Source organism: Macaca thibetana, chromosome 7 (assembly GCF_024542745.1).
Source record: "Macaca thibetana thibetana isolate TM-01 chromosome 7, ASM2454274v1, whole genome shotgun sequence".
NCBI lineage: Eukaryota > Metazoa > Chordata > Mammalia > Primates > Cercopithecidae > Macaca > Macaca thibetana.
In genome coordinates, this window is record NC_065584.1 from 97,692,119 (window position 1) to 97,717,789 (window position 25,671).

The following is a 25,671-nucleotide window of genomic DNA, read 5'->3' on the forward strand; positions in this document are numbered from 1 at the left end:
ACACAATGTATCTCATTAAAGCTCTCATTCTAGCACGACATCATCCTTCCCAATCTATGGCAGATTAAGCTCATCCAGAAGTAGAGATTTTAAGCAAACAGTGCACCTTCTGGGCACAGGTCTTCTGGCTTTTACTTTCTTTTGCTCTGGCTCACTCTCTGCACTGGTGCCTTGCTCCTGTTCATCTTCTGAGGGTTCCTGTTTCCATTTTTCTCTGTGATCAAAGCAAAACAAAATAATTTTTTTCTAAAAGAATCCTTCAAGATAAATGATCCAACAAAACCAATTTCAATGTTACTATCCAAAGGGCAGAACATGCATATTTCAGATATGCTAAGAGAGATTCTAGCTCCGTTTAAACTTGAATTGTGATCCTTCCTGGACTACATAATACCTATTCCTATTTTATCTCCAGTAACAAAAATAAATAAAAATGGATATATATGTATTTTTTTTAATTTACTGCTATTACTGACAAGACTGAAACCACAACATGCACAAGATCAGTGGTTCCAAAACTTTAGAATGTATCAGAACCACCTAAAGGGCTTGTTAAAAAAGATTTCTGGGCCAAGTGAGATGGTTCATGCCTGTAATCCTAGCACTTTGGGAGGCCAAGGCAGGAGGATCACTTGAGTCCAGGAGTTCGAAACCAATCTGAGCAACACAAGACACCTCTCTACAAAAATTAAAGTTAAAATTTTAAAATTGAGACAGGCCTGGTGGAGTATGTCTACAGTCCCAGTTACTAAGCAGGCTAAGGAGGCAGAAGGATCACTTGAACCCAGGAGTTTGAGGTTGCAGTGAGCTGTGATTTTGCCACTGTACTCCAGCCTAGGTGATAAGAGCGAAACCCTGCCCCCATTTGCCCCATCCCCCACAAAAAAAATTTCTGGGCCTTAGAGTTTCTGATGCGGTAGGTCTCAGGTGAGGCCTAAAAAGTATGAATTTCAACAAATTCAAATAATGTTGGTACCGGGAAGAAACTCTGAGAACCACTATACTAGATACTGTAAGTCTTTAGAATACATTTAAGGAGGCCGGGCGCGGTGGCTCAAGCCTGTAATCCCAGCACTTTGGGAGGCCGAGACGGGCGGATCATGAGGTCAGGAGATCGAGACCATCCTGGCTAATACGGTGAAACCCCGTCTCTACTAAAAAATACAAAAAACTAGCCGGGCGAAGTGGCGGGTGCCTGTAGTCCCAGCTACTCGGGAGGCTGAGGCAGGAGAATGGCGTGAACCCGAGAGGAGGAGCTTGCAGTGAGCTGAGATCCGGCCACTGCACTCCAGCCTGGGTGACAGAGCGAGACTCCGTCTCAAAAAAAAAAAAAAAAAAAAAAAAAAAAAAAAAAAAGAATACATTTAAGGAAACAGTCCCTAAAATTATTTTTCAACAATAAACCTATCATATAACTAAATAATCTGTTCAGCTACAGATGTAGTTTTTATTATTAGATACAGTAGATGTTCCTTTGCTCCTTGAGATCTTAGAAGGCTTGAAAGAGTCATAACCTACAGGTGTCCTACTACCCCAAACAGTTTTAGTTTACTTGAAAATCAAACAAGATATTGCAGGGACCTCACTCATTTCTCACCTGCAGGGAAGAGGAAAGAAACATAAACAGCTGCTGGGCATGAAATACCTAGGAAAAAAACTGACAGGCAAGTGCCTGAGGTTTCTCTGTAAATAAAACAATACCAATTTGTCTGTGGGTCACTTTATAGGGAATGAGGTCATACTAAAGACAATAGCTACAGAACTGCAAAGTCAAATCAATATTCTTCTTAGGAGAACAGGTCAAAGTAACAGTGAAAGCTTACTAAAAGGAGGTGGCTGATCTGCAGATTGAGAACCTTCCTAAAAGCTACAACAGTTACCCTATACCTGAATTGGTAGAGACCTTAGGGGGAAAAAACAACAATTCAGGCCTTCCATGGACAGTCAGTGGAGCGCTTTTATAAATATTACTCAACTTCTACTAGCACTGCGTGTTTTCATATGCATTTCTCCAGCAGATGGCTCCTTGTACACCAAGCCTTTTTGTTCCAACTTTGTACCAGAGATTAGCCAAAGTCAGGCAAATGGAGATGTTTCTTTGTTAGGATAAAAAAAAAAAATTAATTAAAGAATGCACAATCAATCAGTCAGACAGGTAGGGGTGCTACTGGTAAGACAGAAAGGCCTGTTAGTATTGCCTAATATCCTTCAGTCTCTTTAAAACAAAGACCTTCATATATACACTCTGGACACTGGTCTAATTCTGCTTCCCCGGAGCATAGTACAATAAATGTTTGCTAAGAATCCAAGGAATATAAGGTGATCACCAGGAAGGAAGAAAGGAAGATGTTTACAGTAAGTGGGAGACCAGCACATGAGTCTGCAGTCTCCCTTAGACCAAGTCCACAACAGTTTACCCCTCAGAGGGTGCTTATACATTCACACTGGAGACAAGTAGAAGCATGCTTGAAAGAATATGAACAGCTATTCCTTCAGACAAGAAAGATCCACAGTCACCAATAAATTCTAATTACCGTATCTCCCCCAGGAATTGAGAACCTAAACCAGGGCTACCAATGAGGTCCACTTCTACAAGTATGGGAGACAGCAAACACAGAGAATTGATGTGTTGAGGCTAGAGTTTTCCAGTTAGATTACAGATTTAGACTTATGAACAATCGGGAGACTTAGAATCTCCCAATATAAGAATGCAAAAAAAAAAAAAAGACTTAGCAAATCAACTAGTCTAAAGCTCTCCTCCCAGAGAAGGAAACTGAAGTGCAGTGAGGAAATGAGTTGCTTGGCCATATCACCAACCCTCAGCCCTGCTACTCTCAATCATAACTCACTGAGGACCAAAGAATCAGAAAACATTAAAGCCAGGCTTACACATCCTAGGAGTATCTGAAAAACTCAGCGTTTAAAAGGCCTAAGTGTGTGTGTATGTATATTTGAAACTGGTTGGATTCTTTCAAGTTTCCTTTTAATTTACAAGAACAAGAAAAAAGATAGTAAGGACCAGCAATACTAAGTCACTGTGAAGAATGGGTGAAGTGAAAAAAGTGACTGAGCAGGTTACAAAGAAATTACTTCCCATCCCTACAGATGTATAAGGCTCTCCCACATGTGAAACTGCTGTCCTCTCCTACATTACTGGCCTCTTATAAAACACAAATCTTATCAAGACTCCACCACTAAGCCATACATTGTAAGTCAGGCTACAATAAAGGATAGTTTAAGATACCAGATCGTGAGCAAAAAAATGTGACTTGGAACCAACCCAAATGTCCATCAATGATAGATTGGATTAAGAAAATGTGGCACATATACACCATGGAATACTATGCAGCCATAAAAAAGGATGAGTTCATGTCCTTTGTAGGGACATGGATGAAGCTGGAAACCATCATTCTCAGCAAACTATCACAAGGACAAAAAACCAAACACCACATGTTCTCACTCATAGGTGGAAACTGAACAATGAGAACACTTGGACACAGGAAGGGGAACATCACACACCGGGGCCTGTCGTGGGGTGGGGGAGGGGGAGGGATAGCATTAGGAGATACACCTAATGTAAATGACGAGTTAACGGGTGCAGCACACCAACGTGGCACGTGTATACACATGTAACGAACCTGCACGTTGTGCACATGTACCCTACAACTTCAAGTATAATAATAAAAAAAAAGAATACAGACACACACACAAATGTGTACCAAAGGAAACATAATATCCAGCTTAAGAGGCCATTAACAGAATCCCCTAGATATCGTAAAAACACAAAATTCAACTAAATTTTTCCCAAAATTTTGAGAATTAGGGAGAAAAATACCAAGATTTAGCCAAAAGGCCGCAAGGCAATGTAAACAGACATGGAAAAAGTCAAAATGCAACTTTTTTTTTTTTTTTTTTTTTTTGAGACGGGGTCTCGCTCTGTCACCCAGGCTGGAGTGCAGTGGCCAGATCTCAGCTCACTGCAAGCTCCGCCTCCCGGGTTCACGCCATGCTCCTGCCTCAGCCTCCCGAGTAGCTGGGACTACAGGCGCCCGCCACCTCGCCCGGCTAGTTTTTTGTATTTTTTAGTAGAGACGGGGTTTCACCGGGTTAGCCAGGATGGACAACTTAAATGTATGTAATTTTCTTCCTTTATTGGGAAAAGGTGGTTGGCTAGACACAAATCCTAAGAAAGACAAATCAACTCTAATCAACTATAAAGTAGGAAATGAACAAAAGCTACTTTTAAATATAATGAGCCAGAACTTTGACCAAGAGTTGGTAAGGTTTGCTATTAACTGTAAAAAAGAAAACTCCTTTTTCCTCCACTTAGAAGACATCTGGAAAAGAGGGAAGTAGCTACTTTTGTTTCTTCAATCTTCAGTGGATTTCCCCAAGAAAGGATGCCTTTCATAAAAATTCCAATGATCATAGGAAATCTGAGGCTAACAGTGATTCCCTTCCACTGTGTTACAGATATGTGACAATCTCCAATTCAAAACACTGGAAAAGGGCCAGGCACAGGGGCTCATGCCTGTAATCCCAGCACTTTGGAAGGCCATGGTGGGAGGATGGCTTGAACCAAGGAGTTCAAGACCAGCCTGGACATCAGAGTGAGACCCAGTCTTTACAAAAAATTAACAAATTAGCCTTGTGTGGTGGTATGCGCCTACTAGTCCCAACTACTCAGGAGGTTAAGGTGGGAGAATCACTTGAGCCCAGGAGGTCAAAGCTGCAGGGAGCTGTGAATGTGCCACTGCACTGCACTCCCACCTAGTAAGAATAAAATGCTGTCTCAAAAACAACAACAAAACAAAACCATCAGGACGAGGAGTCAACAAAAATCTTATACAACATTGAGCAAATTTGGATAACATTAACAGGTAATGCACGAAAAAAAGAGTTCAATCAAAACAGCATGAGTTGGTTAAATAAAATTCAATGTTTTGTTTGTATGACGCTAAGTCAGAGATACAATCTCAAGATACTCACAGGGGCCAGATGAGAACAAAATGGAGAACTCTTGGTCCGTCACTGTTACATGAGCCAGCATTACCAAATTTTCTCAAAAGAAGCTAAAAACAGATTGTTATGCACCGTCTCTCAATTAAACGATGCCAACTAATTTTTAAAAATTTTAAATATTGTGCAGGTACATTGTGCTATATAACTTCTTCCAAGCTTTAAAAATATGAATACAGCTGGATGTGGTGGTACATGCCTGTAGTCCCAACTACTGGGGAGACTGAAGCAAGAGGATCACTTGAGCCCAGTAGTTCAAGGTTGCAGTGAGCTATGACCACACATCTGCACCAATAGAGTAAAACCCTGTCTCTTTAATTGAAAAAAAAAAAAAAAAAAAAAAAGGCTGGGCGCAGTGGCTCATCTTGTAATCCCAGCACTTAGGGAGGCCGAGGCAGGTGGATCACCTGAGGTCAGGAGTTCAAGACCAGCCTGGCCAACATGGTAAAACCCCATCTCTACTAAAAATACAAAAATCAGCTGGGCACAGTGGTGCATGCCTGTAATCCTAGCTACTCGGGAGGCTGAGGCAGGAGAATCACTTGAGTACAGGAGGCGGAGGTTGCAGTGAGCTGAGATTGCGCCACTGCACTCCAGCCTGGGCGACAGAGTGAGAGTCCATCCCAAAACAAAAAAACCTAATACACATCATGACGGGGTAACTGGTCTCTTTATAAAGAACACAGCCCCTTGCAAGACGGCATTCTTCAAAAACATCAATGTCCTAAAAGCAAAAGAAGGCTGTGAAAGTGCTCCCAATTAAAGAAACCAGACATGTCCTTTGCAAGGTCATGGATGAAGCTGGAAACCATCATTCTCAGCAAACTATCGCAAGAACAGGAAACCAAACACCGCATGCTCTCACTCATAGGTGGGAATTGAACAATGAGAATGGTTGGAAACGGGGTGGGGAACATCACACACCGGGGCCTGTCGTGGGGCAGAAGGAGCAGGGAAGGATAGCATTAGGAGATATACCTAATGTAAATGACGAGTTAATGGGTGCAGCACACCAACATGGCACATGTATACATATGTAGCAAACCTGGATGCTGTGTACATGCACCCTAGAACTTAAAAGTATAATAATAATCAAAAAAAAAAGAAGAGACCAGACATGCAACTAATTGCAGTAACTGACCCTAAACTAAATCCTGTAGTAGAGATGGAAAAATATTATGAAAGACTTTACTGGGTCAACTGACAAAACTGGAATATGAATTAGACAAAAGTATATCAGTAACCAGGTACGGTGGCTCGAGCCTGCAATTCCAGCACTTTGGGAGGCCAAGGCAGGCTGATCACAAGGTCAAGAGATCGAGACCACCCTGGCCGACATGGTGAAACCTTATCTCTATGAAAAATACAAAAAATTAGCTGGACATGGTGGCACATGCCTACAGTCCCAGCTACTCGGGAGGCTGAGGCAGGAGAATGGCATGAACCCAGGAGGCAGAGGTTGCAGTGAGCTGAGATCACGCCACTGTACTCCAGCCTGGCGACAGAGCCAGACTCTGTCTCAAAAAAAAAAAAAAAAAAAGTACATCAGCAATGTTTTAAACCTAAGTTGAAACTGTACTGTACTGTGCTTATAAAAGAGAATTTTCTTTTTTTTTTTTTTTTTTTTGAGACAGAGTCTCGCTTAGTCGCCCAGGCTGGAGTGCAATGGCGCGATCTCGGCTCACTGCAAGCTCCGCCTCCCGGGTTCACGCCATTCTCCTGCCTCAGCCTCCCGAGTAGCTGGGACTACAGGCGCCCGCCGCCTCGCCCGGCTAATTTTTTGCATTTTTAGTAGAGACGGGGTTTCACCGTGTTAGCCAGGATGGTCTCGATCTCCTGACCTCGTGATCCGCCCGCCTCGGCCTCCCAAAGTGCTGGGATTACAGGTTTTTTGTATTTTTTAGTAGAGACGGGGTTTCACCGTGTTAGCCAGGATGGTCTCGATCTCCTGACCTCGTGATCCGCCCGTCTCGGCCTCCCAAAGTGCTAGGATTACAGGCTTGAGCCACCGCGCCCGGCCGAGAATTTTCTTATTTTTAAGAAATATACCTTACATATTTAAGGGAAAGGGGTAGAAGGTAAAATTCTATGAATTTTAGTCTCAAATAGTTAATAAAAAACATTATGTGTGTATATATACAAACATACACAGTCTGGGTGCAGTGGCTCACGTCTGCTAATCTCAACACTTTGGGAGAGCAAGGTCAGAGGATAACTTGAGGCCAGGACTTTGAGACTAGCCAGGGCAACACAGTGAGACCTCTATGTCTACAAAAATACAAAAATCAGGCATGGTGGCCCACGCCTGTTGTACCAGCTACTTGGGAGGCTGAGGTAGAAGGATCACTTAAGCTCAGGAGATTGAGGCTGCAGAGAGCCAAGATTGCACCACTGCACTCAGCCTAGGCGACAGAGCAAGACCCTCTCTCTTAAATAAATAGCACCCACAACAATAAAGCAAATGAAGCAAAAATGAAGCAAAAAAAAAAAAATCTGGGTAAAGTATACACGGTGTCCTTTGTACTGCACTTTCATTCTTGCAACTTTCCTAAAGTTTGGAATTTTTTTTTTTTTTTTTTTTTTTTTTTTTTTTTGAGACGGAGTCTCGCTCTGTAGCCCAGGCTGGAGTGCAGTGGCCAGATCTCAGCTCACTGCAAGCTCCGCCTCCCAGGTTTACGCCATTCTCCTGCCTCAGCCTCCTGAGTAGCTGGGACTACAGGCGCCTGCTACCTCGCCCGGCTAGTTTTTTGTATTTTTTTTTTTTAGTAGAGATGGGGTTTCACTGTGTTCGCCAGGATGGTCTCAATCTCCTGACCTCGTGATCCGCCCGTCTCGGCCTCCCAAAGTGCTGGGATTACAGGCTTGAGCCACCGCGCCCGGCCTGGAATTAATTTTTTTAAACCAATTTTACAAAATTGTCCCTTCTTAAAAACTCTAAAATGTGTGAATAAAATCTGAAGGGTTTCAGAAAAGCGTTTCTTTGTGCCAATATTTCAAACCTTTCACTCTCTGAGTGAGTCTCTCTCAATTCTGAAATGCATGGGCCCACATATTAGGTTATGTTACACTTGCTCAGCTTGGATCACGGAAGCCTCCTAAAGTGCTGTGCCTTGCAACTTGAGTGTTAGCAGCTACAAGACCTCCTCTAATTAATCTTTCAGGAATCTCAACTGGTGACTCAGGGGAAGAGCTCTCTGTAAATCCACAATACTCACCAGCTGGCCAGAGAATAGCAGAAAGGAAGACTAGCCCAGTGTTCAAACACACGAACCTGAGGGGAACTTCCTACCTCAGCCCAAGGCAGTTCCTATGGAAGAGCCCTAGGGTAGGGAAGCAATATGAGAAAGAAGACAGATCCCACTCTGCAAGGAACTAAGAAGTTCTACTCAGGAAAAGAAAGGTCCATACATGCTACTGAAGGTTGGCAAATTTGGGGAATTCTTAAGACTGTTAAGTGGTGGGGCACACTGGCTCACACCTGTAATCCCAGGAGGCCAAGGCTGGAGGACTGCTTGAGCTCAGGAGTTTGAAACCAGCCTGAGAAACATAGCTGAGACCCCATCTCTACAATAAATTTTTAAAAACTTAGCTGGGCATGACAGCACATGCCTGTAGTCCCAGCTACTTGGGTGGCTTAGGTGGTTCAATTAAGTCCAGGAGGCCAAGGGTGCAGTGAGCTGAGATCAAGCCACTGCACTCCAGCCTGAGCAACAGAGTGAGACCCTGTCTCAAAAAAAAAAAAAAAAAAAAAAAAAAAAAGGCTGACAAGAATATGAGCCAGTAACCAGAGTTATACAGTGACTGAAAAAAACGCTGGCTTCTGCACACACAAATAAGGCCATTAAAATAGGAAGTCAAGAATTCAAGCACAGCACCATTTAACTTGCAGTCAAGAGACCAAAGGAATGTAGCCAGATAGTGAAGTAATGATTACATGTGTGGATTTCCCAGGGTGTAATCAAGGTGGACATTTCAGGAAAGATACTCAAAAGGCCATGATACCAGTAAGCAGATAATAGTCTCCCAACCAGACCATGAGACTGGGATAGAACAAAAGCCTTCTAAGATGACAAGTGCAGTTTGCTTACAGTTACCATTTCTCTAAAACACAAATGAAAACTGAATGCACTCTAGCAGGGCAATATTAAGTACTTGACTTTTCTGTAAGGCTCTGTAATACCCTACATTTACTTAATGTCACAAAATCTTAGCATAGTTTCTAATAATCCTGTTGGGGAGACAGTATTACTTTTTTTTGGAGATGAGGAAATGGGTTTTAAAATCTCAAATGACTTGCCTTAGGCCACTTACTAAAGATTAATAATATTTTCCAACACAGAATATGTACCTAGAGCTCTTAATAGAAGCCATGGACAGTTGTTTAACATGAGAACCCCTGAACTGGTATACAAAGTTTTGAATACCTACATTTTCGAGAGAAGCTATAGAACTCAGATTGTCAACAGGATTCACACCCTCTCCAAAAAATGACTTTAAAAATCATTTCTCAAAAAAAATCAAATAATTTCATCATATAAATAAGAACTTTTTAAATTAAAACATAATGAACATATAAATCTATGTTATAAAGAAACTTCACATTAAGTCCACAAATTAAATTTTTCTGGCTTATGAACTGCAATATTAAAATTATACAGAAACAACAACATGTAATTTCTTACCAAAATGGATGTTCAGCCAATATAATTCTGCCATAAAAATGGCAAATCTACATTTGTTCCTTGCATACTACAATACCAAATACCTCTGTACTTGTTATTTATACATATTTGTCTGAAAAAAATCAATGGGCTAATTGGGTTAATCCAATGGAAGAAGCTGAGATTGATCCCAAATAACAGCCCGAGTATACGTGGACTCCTTCCATGTGTTAAACTGAGAATCCTGGGTTTCCAATGCTGCTGCTGCTATTGCAACAGGTCAGGGTAGATAGTCACCCGAGCTAGTAAGAGAGACAGGAGCAGACTAAAGGACCTGGAGTAGACTAAAGACACAATGAAGGCAGTCCTAGAAATGCTGACAAGTTTGAAACTACTAGATTGAATAATTTCCCCCATGAAAGACTTACTGTTTTTTCAGCTGCCTCTGGCCTCTTCTTTTTGGGCTCCCACTCTCAGACCCGCTACTTGCCTTCAGTGTGTGAGGGGGGAAAAATGATTACAGACTTTAATTCACAGTTCTTAGGGACAACACTATCTCCTGGATCAACAATCTACTCAATATACCATTATACAATATGAGCTTTTAGACAGAAAGAAACCTAAGTACTTGCTTGGTAGAACTCCCTCTTCTTTTGATTTGAAAATTAATATCTTTCTGCTATTACTGACTTATCTCTAAAGTCAGGAAATATTTATCTCAGCTTGACTTCTAGAACAGCAATATCCAGTAACTTTCTGTAACCATGTAAATGTCCCATATCTACAATGTCCAATACAGTACCCGTCAGCCACATGTGACTACTGAGCACTTAAAATGTGACCGATGTGACTGAGAAATGGAATTTTTAACTAATGTGAACTTTAAAAGCCACATGTGAGTAGTGGGGACCATACTGGATACTGCAGATTTAGAATATCAAATAAAAATGCCACAACATTTAGTCAGTGTGCCGTAAAGGCACCAACTACTGAAGTATTCATTTTAGACTCATTTAAGAGTATGTTCACTCACGAGCCAACAGTGCTCTGCTAACAGCACTAGACCAAGGAAAGTTTACAGTCACAGACATTTCAATAGCTCTTTCTCTCCAAAATTAGGGAAAATAGCAAACTACCCCTATTGCTGTTAATCTTGTACCCTACAGAGAATGTGTTAATTAATACATAAAAGAGGAAAAGATTTCTACAACTATGTGATTGGTTTTAACAAACATGGCTCAGTAACCTAGTGCTAGACACTACGGGAAACAAAAGCAAAGGCAAACCAGCTCAGAGGTCACTCAAAATAAAACCACAAATGTAATGCAGATGTTAGGATAAATTAGATTTTTAAGGTACATTTATTTAAAAACCCACACCCAACTCACTGACCTGTGGCTATCAATATTTAACTTTCATCAGAAGTTCGTTATATAGCTAAGACTAGCAAAGTCCTCCTAAGAAAGCAGAAAGGGGACATTTCATTGAGACAAAAGAACCTCTCTTCAGGATCTAGTCTATAAATCTAATTCAGAATAAGAATCCACAAAAACATCACACAAAATGAGAAAGGTGAAAGAAGTCTGATTCTATAGACAACCAAGCCTGGTACAGAATACCAATTTTAAAATCACCAATCTATTCAATCTCTCACAATTAAGTATGTTTGAAACTCATTATATCTCACACTAAAAATGAGCAAGGAAACCAAATTTAGTAAGTTAAATAAAAGTAGATACATTAATTAAGCACTCCCTCTCTTTCAAGAATAAATCCAAAACTATTTCTATTGCTGTTTGTTTACCAAACAAGTTACCCATTTAATAAAAATCTAGGAGATTTAGAAAGTTAGGGGCTTAAAAAAGTAAACTTCTCGCTATATAATTTTCATTATGAGAAACAACCTAAAAAATAAATAATTTTGAGGTCAATTCTGTATAATACTCTACTAAAAAAAAATCACTATTATATGATCTTTCTGGTTAGATTCTTTTATTTGATTATTAACTTCTTGCCTTACTGTATCTGTTCATAGATAGCTCATATTAGAGTCACTTAACCCCCATGCCTGAAGTTCAGTCTTTTTAATGGTAACACATACCATTAGTCAGAAAGAATGAAGATAGGGAGTTTAAATGCATGCCCTTAAAACATTTTTTCCTTACCTCTTCCTTAATATTAAATCGTGATGGTTCTTGTCTGCTTCGATTTGACCGCCTGACCCCATAAACATCAGGATATTCTTCCCACATCTGTAAAATTAAGAGACCACACATTAATCTTTTTTCTTGACCCTCATTATTATTATCAAACATTTATTGCAATGGAAAAGAATTCAAGTAACCAAATATCAAAAGGGTTGTTTTGCTAGTTTTATTTATTTTGAAAACAGGCATATTATTCTAGGAAATATTAGTTTAACAATGTCTTCATTACTTAATAGCTATAAATCTACATGGTATACCGCTTACCCATCATTAAAATATAAACATACAGCTGAATAATACAGCAAGGTGAGACAGCAGCTGCTTCCACTAAAGACAAAGTATTTACTGATAAATTTTAAATTCCCTACTGCTTTGAGTTTCAGTCTTGACTGCACTAACCCACCTGTGAAACTGAAAATACAAGAAGCAAAGCCCCCATTAAGTCTAATTATTTAATTAGAATCAGGAATTTTTATTTTTCTTTAAGTTCCTCGGTCATGTAACATCCCAGATAAATGCAGATGAGGTATTGCTAACACTTAGCTAGAAGTTCTCAGAATGACAACCACTGCCACCCTTTCTCTAATACATCTATTTTTATTCTGTATCAGTAATTAGTCCTTTGCCTTTAAGACCTGATTTTTGTAGACCTGTAACAACCTTTAAGATCTGCAGGCTGGGCGCGGTGGCTCAAGCCTGTAATCCCAGCACTTTGGGAGGCCGAGACGGGCGGATCACGAGGTCAGGAGATCGAGACCAGCCTGGCTAACACCGTGAAACCCCGTCTCCTACAAAAAAACTAGCCGGGCGAGGTGGCGGGTGCCTGTAGTCCCAGCTACTCGGGAGGCTGAGGCAGGAGAATGGCGTGAACCCGGGAGGCGGAGCTTGCAGTGAGCTGAGATCCGGCCACTGCACTCCAGCCTGGGCGACAGAGCCAGACTCCGTCTCAAAAAAAAAAAAAAAAAATTTAAAGGACAGATTAGTTGCGGAGAAAAATCATTTTCACTTTCTTACCCAGAGATAACTACTACTAAGTATATTCTGTATTCTTTTAACAGAATCACATAGCAGCAAAAGGAATTTGAATGGATTGTGGAACACTGACATGAAAAGGTATAACAGAAATTAAGCAAGTAGTAAAAGCTGAGATGAGAAATATGGGTTATCAAATCACAGGTGACAGCTAACATCATGAGAATATTTGGAAAAGTAAGGCTCAGAACATGCACAAAAGAAGCCACTAACTGAGACTTGTGAAATGTTTGCATTTAAAAGGGTAGGGCCAGGCATGTAATCCCAGCACCCTGGGAGGTCTAGACGGAAGGATGGCTTGAGTCCAGGAGCTCAAGACCAGCCTGGGCTACATAGGGAGATTCTGTCTCTACAGAAAATTTTTAAAATTAGCCAGGTGTGTCAGTACGTGCCTGTAGTCCCAGCTACTTGGGAGGCTGAGGTGGGAGGATCACTTGAACCCAGGAGATCGAGGCTGCAGTGAGCTGTGATTGCACCACTGTACTCCAGCCTGGGTGACAGAGCAAGACCCTGTCTCATCTTTATGAAAAATGATCCAAATGTCACTAAGAAAGGACATTATCAACAATGACTTTAACAACAACAACATAAAAATGATGAAGTAAGCTGAAGAAAATCAAGGCTTCAGGCCAGGCGCGGTGGCTCAAGCCTGTAATCCCAGCACTTTGGGAGGCCCAGACGGGCGGATCACAAGGTCAGGAGATCGAGACCATCCTGGCGAACACGGTGAAACCCCGTCTCTACTAAAAAAAAAAATACAAAAAAAAACTAGCTGGGCGAGGTGGCGGGCGCCTGTGGTCCCAGCTACTCGGGAGGCTGAGGCAGGAGAATGGCGTGAACCCGGGAGGCGGAGCTTGCAGTGAGCTGAGATCCGGCCACAGCACTCCAGCCTGGGCGACAGAGCGAGACTCAGTCTTAAAAAAAAAAAAAAAAAAAAAAAAAAAAAAAAAGAAAATCAACGCTTCAAAAGAAAAGAAGATGGCCCAGGAACAGGCATTTTACAGCTAGAATCCAATGTAATCACATAATCCCAAGTCCACAGATTCTATAATGGCCTTAGCATCACCTTGGAGTTAAAGGACAAAAGGTCCAACCAGAAGGAGTTAGGAATAACCAAGTGGTGGGAAATACAGGAAGAAGCAGTAAACATAAAACACTCTGAAAAAACCTGGCAGAGAAAGGAAGGAGGGAAAGAGCGCTTTACTCTAGCCTGTCTACCCAGGCCCACCCCTGACCTCTGCTAGAGCTATGAAAGTTTTTACTCAACATGGGTTTTCATGGAGCCCTTATTAACCGGGAGGGCTAAATCATTTCAGTGTTACTACATCAACCAGTTTTATCACTCCAAGACATCAGACAGGCATTCTAGCTCAACTACTGTGACTTTATTACAGCATATATTGTAATATTTACATCCTAAAATTATCTTGTGCTCTTATTTGCCCTTTTGAGAGCTGATATCTAAGTCAACTCTTCCATGAAAAATCTACCATGTGGAGTTACTCACTACTGAGTACTCTTACATGAGTAATAAGCTTTTGGAGGAGGGCAAGGAGCTAACATGTGAAAAGGATGTATACACAGAAAACCAAGAGCCTTCCTTAGAAGTTCTCATTTTAGGATAATGATTATCAAAGGCATACTCCAATCATTCTGACTGGCTTGTAGGTCCATCCAATCTGTAACTACACATTATTAACTTTGGAACTGCTCACTTTAACCTTAAAAGTATATTTTAAGCTGGGCGTGGTAGCTCAGGTCCATAATCCCAGCACTTTGGGAGGCGCGAGGCAGGTGGATCACCTGAGGTCAGAAGTTCAAGACCAGACTGGCCAACATGGTGAAACCCAGTCTCTGCTAAAAATACAAAAATTAGCCAGGCGTGGTGGCGGACACCTGTAATCTCAACTACTTGGGTGGCTGAGGCAGGAAATCACTTGAACCTGGGAGGCGGAGGTTGCAGTGAGCCAAGATCGTGCCACTGTACTCCAAGCTGGGCAATAGAGCAAGATTCTGTCTCAAAAATAAATAAATAAAGTTAAAAACCAAGCATATAAAAATTTGTCTCTCCTCCCTATAATTGGATGGTTCAGGTAATTTATTTTCCTTAATAGAGCAGAAAGAAGTCTTCATTTGTATCCTCAGATATCCTACTGTATATTAGAAAAAATGGCTGTAGGTTTCATTATCAAGATATACTAATGAGTTTTCATAAGCAATAAAGGTCTGCTAGCTTGTCCTCGGCTAGCAACACATTTGTACTGTAGGGCAAAGTAGATACCTTCTTCACATCAGCTATCCGTTCCTTCTTAGAGGCTGGCTTCTCTTTGGCTTCTGGGAGGACTGGCTGGGATTTAGAACCTGCTGATTCGCTCTCAGATTCCGACTGACTCTCAGAAGATTCAGAACTGCTATTCGACTCGCTGCCATGTCCACTTCCTGGATCACTTCCCTGCTCACTTTCCGACTGACTGCCTGAGTCTGAACCCGAAGCTTCTTCAGAGGCTGAGTGACTTATTTTGAGAGAGAGAGAGAGAGATTTAAAAATATTTAAGAACCGCCACACGAATCTGCTTTTAAAAAAAAAAATTCTCATGGTAAAACATTTACAGATAGTAATGCTGATAATATAAGACCAAAATCTTCAAATTCACATTTATACTTTTACATTCCAAGTAATGTTATTGCTACCATTCTCAAAATCCCCAATAGCTACCATTTCCTGAATGTTTACATGATGCTACAGAGCAGGTGATTTCTATGGACAGACTCTTGACAGACACTCTGAACATGGATATTACTGTCCCCTTCATTCAAATGAGGCTGAACTGAGGCTCTTAAGTATTTAAGTTAACTCTCACACCTAGTTAACATAGTATGATTTGAAACCAGATATATATGAATCCAGTAAGTCTTATGTATTAAGTATCATTCCCCTCTCAACAAGAAAAAAACAAAACACAGAACAATACCAAACCAAGCAGGCTGGGCATGGCGGCTCATGCCTGTAATCCCAGCACTTTAGGAGGCCAAGACAGGCAGATCAGAGGTCAGGAGATCCAGAGCATCCTGGACCACATGGTGAAACCCTGTCTTACTGAAAACACAAAAATTAGCTGGCTGTGGCTGCACACACCTGTAGTCTCAGCTACTCGGGAGACTGAGGCAGGAGGATCGCTTGAACCCAGGAGGCAAAGGACACAGTAAGCCAAGATCGTGCCACTATACTCCAGCCTAGAGACAGAGAGAGACTTGGTCTCCAAAAAAAAAAAAAACCAACCAAGCTGGACACAGTGGCTCACACCTATAATCCCAACACTCTGGGAAGCCTAGGCAGGAAGATTGCTTGAGCCCAGGAGTTCGAGATCAGCCTGGACAATATGCAAACCCCATCTCTTCAAGAAAATGTTTAAATTAGCTGGGTATGATGGTGCGTGCCTGTGGTCCCAGCTACTCAGAAGACTCAGGTGGGAGGATCATTTGAGCCTAGGAAGTCAAGGCTGCAGTGAGCCATGATTTGCCACTGTACTCCAGCCTGGGTGTCACAGTGAGACTCTGTCTCCAAAAAACAAAACAAAACAAAAACAAAGCATCTTACCCAAAGAGGAAGAATGCAAACTGGTTGCAATTATCCAATCAGCGGTTCTCACTAATAGGTGCAAATGAGATTCATCTGGGGTGGTTTGTAAAAATTTATACACATTAACCTCAATCCAGAGGCCTTGCCTTATAATCTGCAGTGAGATCCAGAAGTGGTAGACTTAACAGAAACAAGTAAACAAAAAGGGCACTCTGATGCTAATGAGAACACCCAACCCAATAAAGACTGCTATCGGCCTCCACACATCTCCCTTCCTTTCTTCATTCCAAACATCCCGTAGGGAGCAGCAATCTAAGCAGGTAGATGACATCTAAAGGAACAAACCAGAAACCACAGAGACTGAGGGGTGATAGAGTATCAACCTCAAGCACAGAGAAAGCAATATCCTCATCTTCCTCTAATGGTGAAAAAGCAACTGAGGGGCATGCTGGTAGAGGGGAAGATACTCTGAAGCAAACAGACCTCAAATGGATGGACTCTACACCAAGAGGTGGACTGTCCACTCTACTCTTTTGCTTGAAAACTACCTATCTTTGCTCTGAGGGGGGCAAGGAAAAACCCGGAACCTACAGTAACATTAACAGAAAAGTCCCTGAGTTCAGAAGCCAGGAGATAAGACACATGGCACAAAACCTGAAAGGGTAAAGGGAAGCTCTATATTTACCATCACTGCATCTTCTAGAGGTGCACAGGGCAGTACACTGCAAACTAGGACTGAATCAAATAACACCATGCGATCCACAGCACATTACAATACGGAGGCCTTTCAGTTACCAGGAGGAAGCAATGAGAAAAAAATGGGAGAGCAGGGGTCGGGGGGAGGTTCCCAACACTGGGAAGGGGGGAAAGATGAGAAAAACCATATAACTTCCTGATCACCTAATAGGTATCAGACACTAGGCTAAGTACTTTACATGTGTATGTATGTGTATATATGTGTGTGTGTGTATATATATTATTTTGCTTATTCCCAAGAATAATACTATTAGGCATTATTATCACCATATGAAGGACGAAAAAAACTGACATCTTTTATACAACTTGGTCAATGGACAAAACTAGAAATTGAGGAAGAGGGTGAGGGGGCCAGGATTCCAATCCAAGTGTGGATCTAAAGCTCATTTCTATTTTACTCTAGGGGTCCAAAAGATTAGAGACTCAGAAAACTTAACTCTTATCCCTGTTATACAAGGCCCCAAAACAGGCATCCCTGTCACAAGTGACTCAACAGTTTCAAGACCTCATTATAATTACTGACTCTTTAACCCTTTGCACAGTCCACGCTGACTAGTCCAGGTGACCAAAGCATCTGAGTCACTTATTTTATACCTGTGACCAGGCAGGTTGACATCAGGAAAGAAAAAAGAAAAGAGAAGAGCTGGATAGTGACAGGATCACTTAAAAGGTGTGGGCTCTGGCATCGCAGTCTCCATTTCAGTCCTAGATCACCTCAGGCCTGTGTCATCTTTTAACCTGTATCAACCTATGTGACATCTACCAGTAGTGTCAAGAGAGCATCTAATGCCAGCTATGAAAGCAGTGCCCTATAAATGCCAAAGCCCTACCCAAACAGAGGAAATGTGAGCATATCACACTCAAGCTGAGATTCCCCTTCTAACACAAAATTCTCCCCAGCTAACACCCATTAGTGAGTCGTCACCCCACAATCCATGACACTAGTTGGAATTTATTAGTTTTGCCTCCACTATTTGCTCATGGACAGACAGGTACAGAGACAGCTCCAGAATTTCCTCATAAGTAAGGAAGGGATTTATTTAATAGAAAGGGCAGTCTACTTGAAAGGGATGTTAGGCAAGGCAGTACCTGGAAATTATATGCCCATAGCAAAGGCAGCTGAAGGCTTGTTCACTTCCCAGGCATCCAGGTCTTCGGGTCACTGAAAACATCCAATTTCAGCATGCCCTATAAAACCTGGCCTCTGACAATTTCTCAAAGCACATTACTTAATCATTTCTTCCCTCACTCCCACTGCTCCCGACTCCAGACCTAGCATTGCTCCCCTCTAGCTCCTGCACCCACTGCCGACACAGCAAACTAAATACCTCTCTAATTTTGAGGCCTCAGGTATCACCTTCTCCTGGAAAACATCGTTTGGTCTCCTATCCTAAGCTCAATACCTATCAGATACTTCCACAATACTGACATATGTCATAGCAGTTACCACCACCGAGATGGAAAACAGGCAGCCACATCTCAAATCTGAGCTTCAATTACCATGCCCTGCTGGCTATCCATACTTTTAGCAATGACACACATGCTGTCCTAGAAAGACTCGCTCCAAAGCTCCAGCAGCTGTTAACATCTACACTCCCTTGCCTCCACTTGTCCCATACTACAAAGTAATCTGGCCGCTTGTCAACCTCCCCAATAAACTTGCAAACTAAGCACATCTCCTTTGATGTTCTCTATGCCTGGTATATTAGAGGAGGATTCAATTGCACATTCATTCGCTAGAATGTACAATTTGCCTCCCCTCTGAAATAACATATTTAGTTTTTCAACTACTACAATGTTTAACTCCAGATGAAAGTTTAAGAATAGAATCATGTTTTGGCAATCACCACCAATAAAACTGTCACAGGACAACAGGTCTATACACTCCTAGGAAACAAAAAACTCCAACGGCAACAAAAAGACTGAAAATCTTTACCAACTAAAGACCCACAAAAGGCAGCATTAGTTTACTGAAGATAACTAGAACAGTCCAACTAGAAATGTTTACTGTTCTGTGCTGAAAAGCGGGAAGCACTGCAGATGGGATGCAATGGAATGCCAATGTCCGCATCAGGATGTGTCTATACAGATGCCTATCTCATTCCCTTTGAACTGGTTTATACTCTAAATTCACTACATTTTATATAACATTCCCCTATTAATGGTACATTTAGGTTCTTTTCAGATTTTTCACTTAATCAATAAGTTGCAAATATCCTTGATACATTTTCCATATTTCTGTATTTTTGAGTAGAGTATTTGTATTTCGAAACTGTTGACTGTACCCATAAATATCTTTCCACATATCTTCTTGTGTAGCTATGTGTTTCTGAGTTTGTGTAGGAGAGTGATTCCTAGAAATTTAACAATGCATACAATACCTTCTGGGGAAAAAAAAAAGCCGTATTTCTGTCAGCACATATCTATGTGTATAAATGCATTTTAATCACCACATTGCTAACACTGGTTCATTCTGTTGGGGATGGGTTATTTGAAGTACATTTGTGAGCTCCATGGATTACCTGTGTAATTTCAAAAATAACAACAATGAAAATCAAACCCAACAAAAGATAAACACCAAGTTCACAACCATATTTACCTTTAGGGGTTGATGGAGGCAGATGCCCTCAGGGAATGATACTGGTGACATTTTATGACTGAAACTTAGTAGTGAAGCTTAATAGTGAATTCACAGCACTTCAATATATACCTTAAGGATTTTTAATGTCTAAACTAGTCAACTGTCTAAAATATGTCTAACCATAAGAGTTAAATCCAAAGCAAGGGCTGCAAGTACACCCCACCCTATACAAAACAAGCAAAGATTTGAATGAGTGTTTTAAAAAAGTGTTCTCAGGCCAGGCGTGGCGGCTCACGCCTGTAATCCCAGCACTTTGGGAGGCCAAGATGGGAGGATCACGAGGTCAGGAGATGGAGACTATCTTGGCTAACACGGTGAAACCCCATCTCTACTACAAATACAAAAAATTAGCTGGGCATGGTAGTGCACCTGTAGTCCCAGCTACTCAGGAGAATGAGGCAGGAGAATCACTTGAACCCGGGAGGCAGAGATTGCAGTGAGCCAAGATTGCGCCATGGCACTCCAGCCTGGGCAACAAAGCAAGACTCCATCTCCAAAAAAAAAAAAAAAAAAAAAAAAAAGAAGTGTTTTTATACTGCTTTTGAAACCAGAAAATCAGATGTAAGACTGAATACAAATACTAAGTAGGGGAACTGCTTAAAGGCAGAAAAAAAAGTCTTAATAAAGGCATTACTTAATTTTCATACTTCTCATAAGAGGAGTAATCACTAAATAAACTGGAAATGGAAAATAAGATCGCGCCACTGCACTCCAGCCTGGGCAACAGAGCCAGATTCCATCTCAAAAAAAAAAAAAAAAAAAATAGTGTAATTATGGGCCAAGCCTGTAATCCCAGCACTTTGGGAGGCCGAGGCTGGTGGAACACCTGAGGTCAGGAGTTCAAGACCCACCTGGCCAAGATGGTGAAACCCAGTCTCTACTAAAAATACAAACAATTAGCCAGGTGTGGTGGCATGCACCTGTAATCCCAGCTACTTCGGAGGCTGAGGCAGGAGAATTACTTGAACTCAGGAGGTAGAGGTTGCAGTGAGCTGAGATCACACCACTGCACTCCAGCCCAGGCATCAATAGCCAAACTCTATCTCAAAAAATATATATATATGTGTGTGTGTGTGTGTATATGTGTGTGTGTATATATATATATTCGAATTATTCCCTTAAAAAAACAAGACATTTCCTAAAAGACTATGAATTGCCATTAATACCTAATAAATATAACAGTAAATACTATTAGTACTAAGCTGTACCTTTAGTGCTGGTTTAGTACAGGAGGCAGAAGGCCCACAAGACTAATAGAAAGGGTCAAACTGAATTAGTGGGTGGAGTCCTTTAAGCTTTCACCTAAATAACAAAGTAATAAAATTAGCTGACTACCAATGGCTTACTTGTTACAGGGCAATTAAACATTGGATTTTCAGGAATGACTATCCAACATATATATAGAATCTTCATGAAAAACAACTATCTGAAAATTATTCAACATCTAAATTGCAAACAACTTTTATAATTTTTTACTTAACAAATAATTAAAAGGAAAATACAATACACAGATAAAAGAACAAGTCAAAACTGGGAATTCAGATTCCAATCAAAAATAAATGCTGATGAGAAAAAGGTTTACCACTTCCTTTACTTGTGGACAAAAAGGTATTGGTATCTCTTCAAAATACTTTCTGAAGTAGGTAAAAATGGAGTGATTAACCTTCTTGCAACTGGGCTTTGAAACGAGAGCCATTAAGTTACTGTTCCATTTTTTAATCGCCTTTTCCCAAATGGCCACAAGAGGGCAGCACAGCAACATTCCACTTAAAAGGAGCAGGTCTGTGGGAGCCCCGCCTAAAAGCCGCCATTTCACTTTAGTGTTTATTTTCCTAACTTACAAAATGGCCGAAAATTGCTTGGCAGAACTTAGTGTTTTTGTTGGTGAAAGCAAAATCTGGCAAAAAAAAAAAAAAAAAAAAAAACACAAAGCAATCTACGCTGGAATTCTATAAAACTTACTTCCAGGCTAACTTCCTACAGGTGATACAATAGCTAATATATATGGAGCACTTATGTGTCAGGCATATGCAAAAATTCTTCCAATCCTTACCTATAAAGACAAAGCCCAAGAGTGTATGTGTGTGTCACCCCACAGTCTGAATTATGCAATCCACACTATCAACTATCAGCGTTAGGTATCACTGCCCTTATTTACATACATTCTTCAGTTGAACTGATTATTAAACCAAAGTTATTGTGTAACTATTCCTTCTCAGTCACTTCTATGTGTCTTAAGAAGATGGAAAAGCAAAGAAGACTAATTAGTCACACTTTTTTTTTTTTTTTTTGAGACCAAGTCTCGCTCTGTAGCCGAGGCTGGAGTGCAGTGGAGTGATCCTGGCTCACTTTAACCTCCACCTCCCGGGTTCAAGGGATTCTCCTACCTCAGTCTCCAGAGTAGCTGGGATTACAGGCACGCACTACTGCATCTGGCTAATTTTTTTGTATTTTAGTAAAGACAGGGTTTCACCATGTTGGCCAGGCTGGTCTTGAACTCTGGACCTCAGGTAATCCACCCGCCTCAGCCTCCCAAAGTGCTAGGATTACAGGCATGAGCCACCGCACCCGGCCACACATTTCCAATTGGTAAAGAATACTGGATGTAGTTCTTTAAAATCTCCACCTTTAGTTCAAGTCCTGTGCTTCTTCAGAATAAGATTATTACTATAAACCAGGTTAAAAGACAACAGACTGGGAAATAAAATTTCAATGTACACATAACAAAGGATATAGATACACAACATATGAAGAATTACATATCAAAAATCCAACCAAAAACTGCGCAAAGAAAATGGATATGCAATTACAGAGAAGAAACTGAAATGGCCAATAAACTCATTTTTAAAATAACTAAACCTCTGTTAATTTGGGAAACATTATAACTGGCTATTTTGCACTCATCTGTTTTGCAGAAATTAAAGTCTCATAGTATTAAATAATGGTAAGAATAACCAGTAACCTTTAAAATGTATATGAATCAGCCGGGCACAGTGGCTCATGCCTGCCAGCAATTTGGGAGGCCAAGGCGGTCAGATCACGAGGTCAGGAGACTGAGACCATCCTGGACCACATGGTGAAACCCTGTCTCTACTAAAAATACAAAAATTAGCTGGGCGTGGTTGTACACGCCTATAGTCCCAGTTACTCGGGAGGCTGAGGCAGGAGAATCACTTTAACTTGGGAGGCGGAGGTTGCAGTGAACTGAGGTCGCACCATTGCATTCCAGCCTGAGCAACAGGGTGAGACTCCAATTCAAAAAAATAAAGTGTATGAATCCTGCAATTCAATTTGTGGGCATGTAACATAGACAAATTATCAAACTTGTACAGGACGAGGCAAATAAATATTCAGAGCTCTGCTCACAAAAAAACCTAAATAATCCATATACCCATTTATGAAAATGCAAAAGTAAAACGTGAAATATTCACACTATGCAACTAAATGCAGCGGCTAGATTAGGGCTGAATTAGGTCTGTAAATATTGTGAGCCCAAAAGTATCTGAGACAGAGCTCAATCAATTTAGAAAGTTTATTTTGCCAAGGTTAAGGACATGCCCATGACACATCCTCAGGAGGTCCTGACATGTGCCCAGGGTGATGGGGCACAGCTTGGTTTTTACACATTTTAGGGAGACATGAGATATCAAGCAATATGTGTAAGATGCACACTGGTTTGGTCTGGAAAGGCTGGACAAGTTGAAGCAGGGGAGGAGGCTTCCAGATCATAGGTAGATAATACACAAACGGTTGCATTCTTTTAAGTCTCTTGATTAGCCTTTCACTGAATATACAAGTTCCATGTGAGAAGAGAGTAGAGGAATAGTCATTTATCTATCAGTCTGGCTTAGCAAAACAACAAGGCAGAGGAAGCAATCACATATGCATTTGTCTCAGGTGAACAGAGGGATGCCTTTGAGTTCTTTGTCCACAAGGAATTTCCTTGTGGGCAAATTGTTAGGGAAGTATGTCGCATTTTTATTTTTCTAGCTATTTTACGCCAAAATCATAAAAGTGACCCTAGCTGTGTCCAACTTTTTTATTTTAAAACTTTATTAGTCCGGGCATGGTGGCTGGCTCCTGTAATCCCAGCACTTTGGTAGGCCGAGGCCAGCATATGACGAGGTCAGATGAGACCGTCCTGGCTAACACGGTGAAACCCTGTCTCTACTGAAAATACAAAAAATTAGCCGGGCATGGTGGCGAGCGCCTGTAGTCCCAGCTATAGTCCCAGTTACTCGGGAGGCGGGCAGAAGAATCACCTGAACCTGGGAGGCGGCGCTTGCAGTGAGCCGAGATCACGCCACTGCACTCCAGCCTGGGCGACAGAGCGAGACTCCGTCTCAAAAAAAAAAAAAAAAAAAAAAAAAAAAACTTTAATTATATCCTTTGAACTTTTCCGAATTCTTAATTTCTGAGAAAAGAGGTCTGTTTGTAACATTTACAACTGATCAGTTCTAAGGTGCAGGCCCTCCCCAGGATTCGTAAGCGCTCTCAGTAGTCACCCTAACACACACACTATGGACCCTCCTTCCAGTGTTAAACAGAATCTATGGAAGGCCACTAATTTGGACTGAGCTCCTAGACCCTAACAGACCAAACCAAAATGGAGTCACTCATGTTAAACTTCTAAACTGTTTACTTTACCTTCAGGAGAGAAGACACCCAAATCCCTAAACAGGCAGTTTGAGTTGGCATAAGAAGTTCCCTCTGCTTTAACCCTTACAAGCAAATTAACCTCAAGTAACCTGATGTTAAACAACCCACATTTTTCGACTAAGTTGTTTCCCTGTTCCTGCTCAACCTTATAAAAACCGATTGTTCCGCCATGCCCAATGGGCACCTATTTTTTTATAGATGGGGTGCTACCTAATTTGTTAATCAACAATAAAATCCAATTAGATCTTTATACTCAATTTGTTGAAATTTTATCTTTTGACAGCAGAAAAAGGTACATGTATAAGAAAAAGTGCACACAAAATGCTGCTTATAATTTCAAGGGATAAAAAGGCTAAATTCCATCAAGTACCTCCCAGATTAAGAAATCCAGCGGTAAAGAGAGAAAAAAAAATTTACCTTTAATAAGTATATTTCTAAAATTCACAGCTGAAGCCAGGCAGGCATCACCTTAGCCTCTTCATGCACACTACTTCTGCTCCCCAATAACCAAATATGACTGGTTTCCATAGCACCAAACTATTAGCACCCAGGTATACATTAGAGAAACACGTATTCTACCAAGAAGCCTAGATAAGGTACAAATTAGATAAAGCACTTCGCAAATACCTACCTAATCAGGATCTGGCAATGCGCTAACATACAAAAGACAAAGGAAGCTTTCTATTCAGGTAAAAACGAAAGTCTTTGTAAATAACCAAGCTGTGAAAGCAGTTACAAGGGGAGTTCTCCCCAGAATTCATTAACAAAAGAATACTTAACCACCTCAGGCAACATATTTACACCCATTAAAGCCCTAAGGACGGACAGATGGACCAATTTGACCAAGAGTTCCTTTCAGCCCTGTGAGTCTTGTCTTTAGTTAGCTAATGTTTAGGTTATAAACTTCAGACTTTTATAAAATATATGGTGCTTTCAGCAACTCGCAAAGTTCAAAGGAGATTAAAAGATCTGATTACCAATCCCAATAATAAATGTGAAATGTATGCCCATAACGTCATGGGAGTAAGAGGGGTTCCTGGATCAGGCCAGAGAAGAAACCACAAAAGGCCTCAACTTTCTTACTAACAACCAACATTCACCATGGCAAGCACGGTT

General features: G+C 41.1%; 1 protein-coding gene across 4 annotated transcripts in view; it reads right to left on the reverse strand.

The window, feature by feature from the left end:
• CHD2 (chromodomain helicase DNA binding protein 2) overlaps positions 1 to 25,671 on the reverse strand; it is a 131,444-nt gene that overhangs the window by 92,119 nt on the left and 13,654 nt on the right. For 3 of the 4 annotated variants that reach the window (XM_050798026.1, XM_050798024.1, XM_050798028.1), the window contains exons 2-5: positions 15,201 to 15,432; positions 11,846 to 11,932; positions 10,109 to 10,170; positions 107 to 214 (exon numbers count right to left, since the gene is read on the reverse strand). In XM_050798026.1, the coding sequence (XP_050653983.1) occupies positions 107 to 214; positions 10,109 to 10,170; positions 11,846 to 11,932; positions 15,201 to 15,432 (489 nt within the window). The remainder of the gene's footprint in view (positions 1 to 106; positions 215 to 10,108; positions 10,171 to 11,845; positions 11,933 to 15,200; positions 15,433 to 25,671) is intronic. The other variant, XM_050798027.1, reaches the window with a different exon arrangement.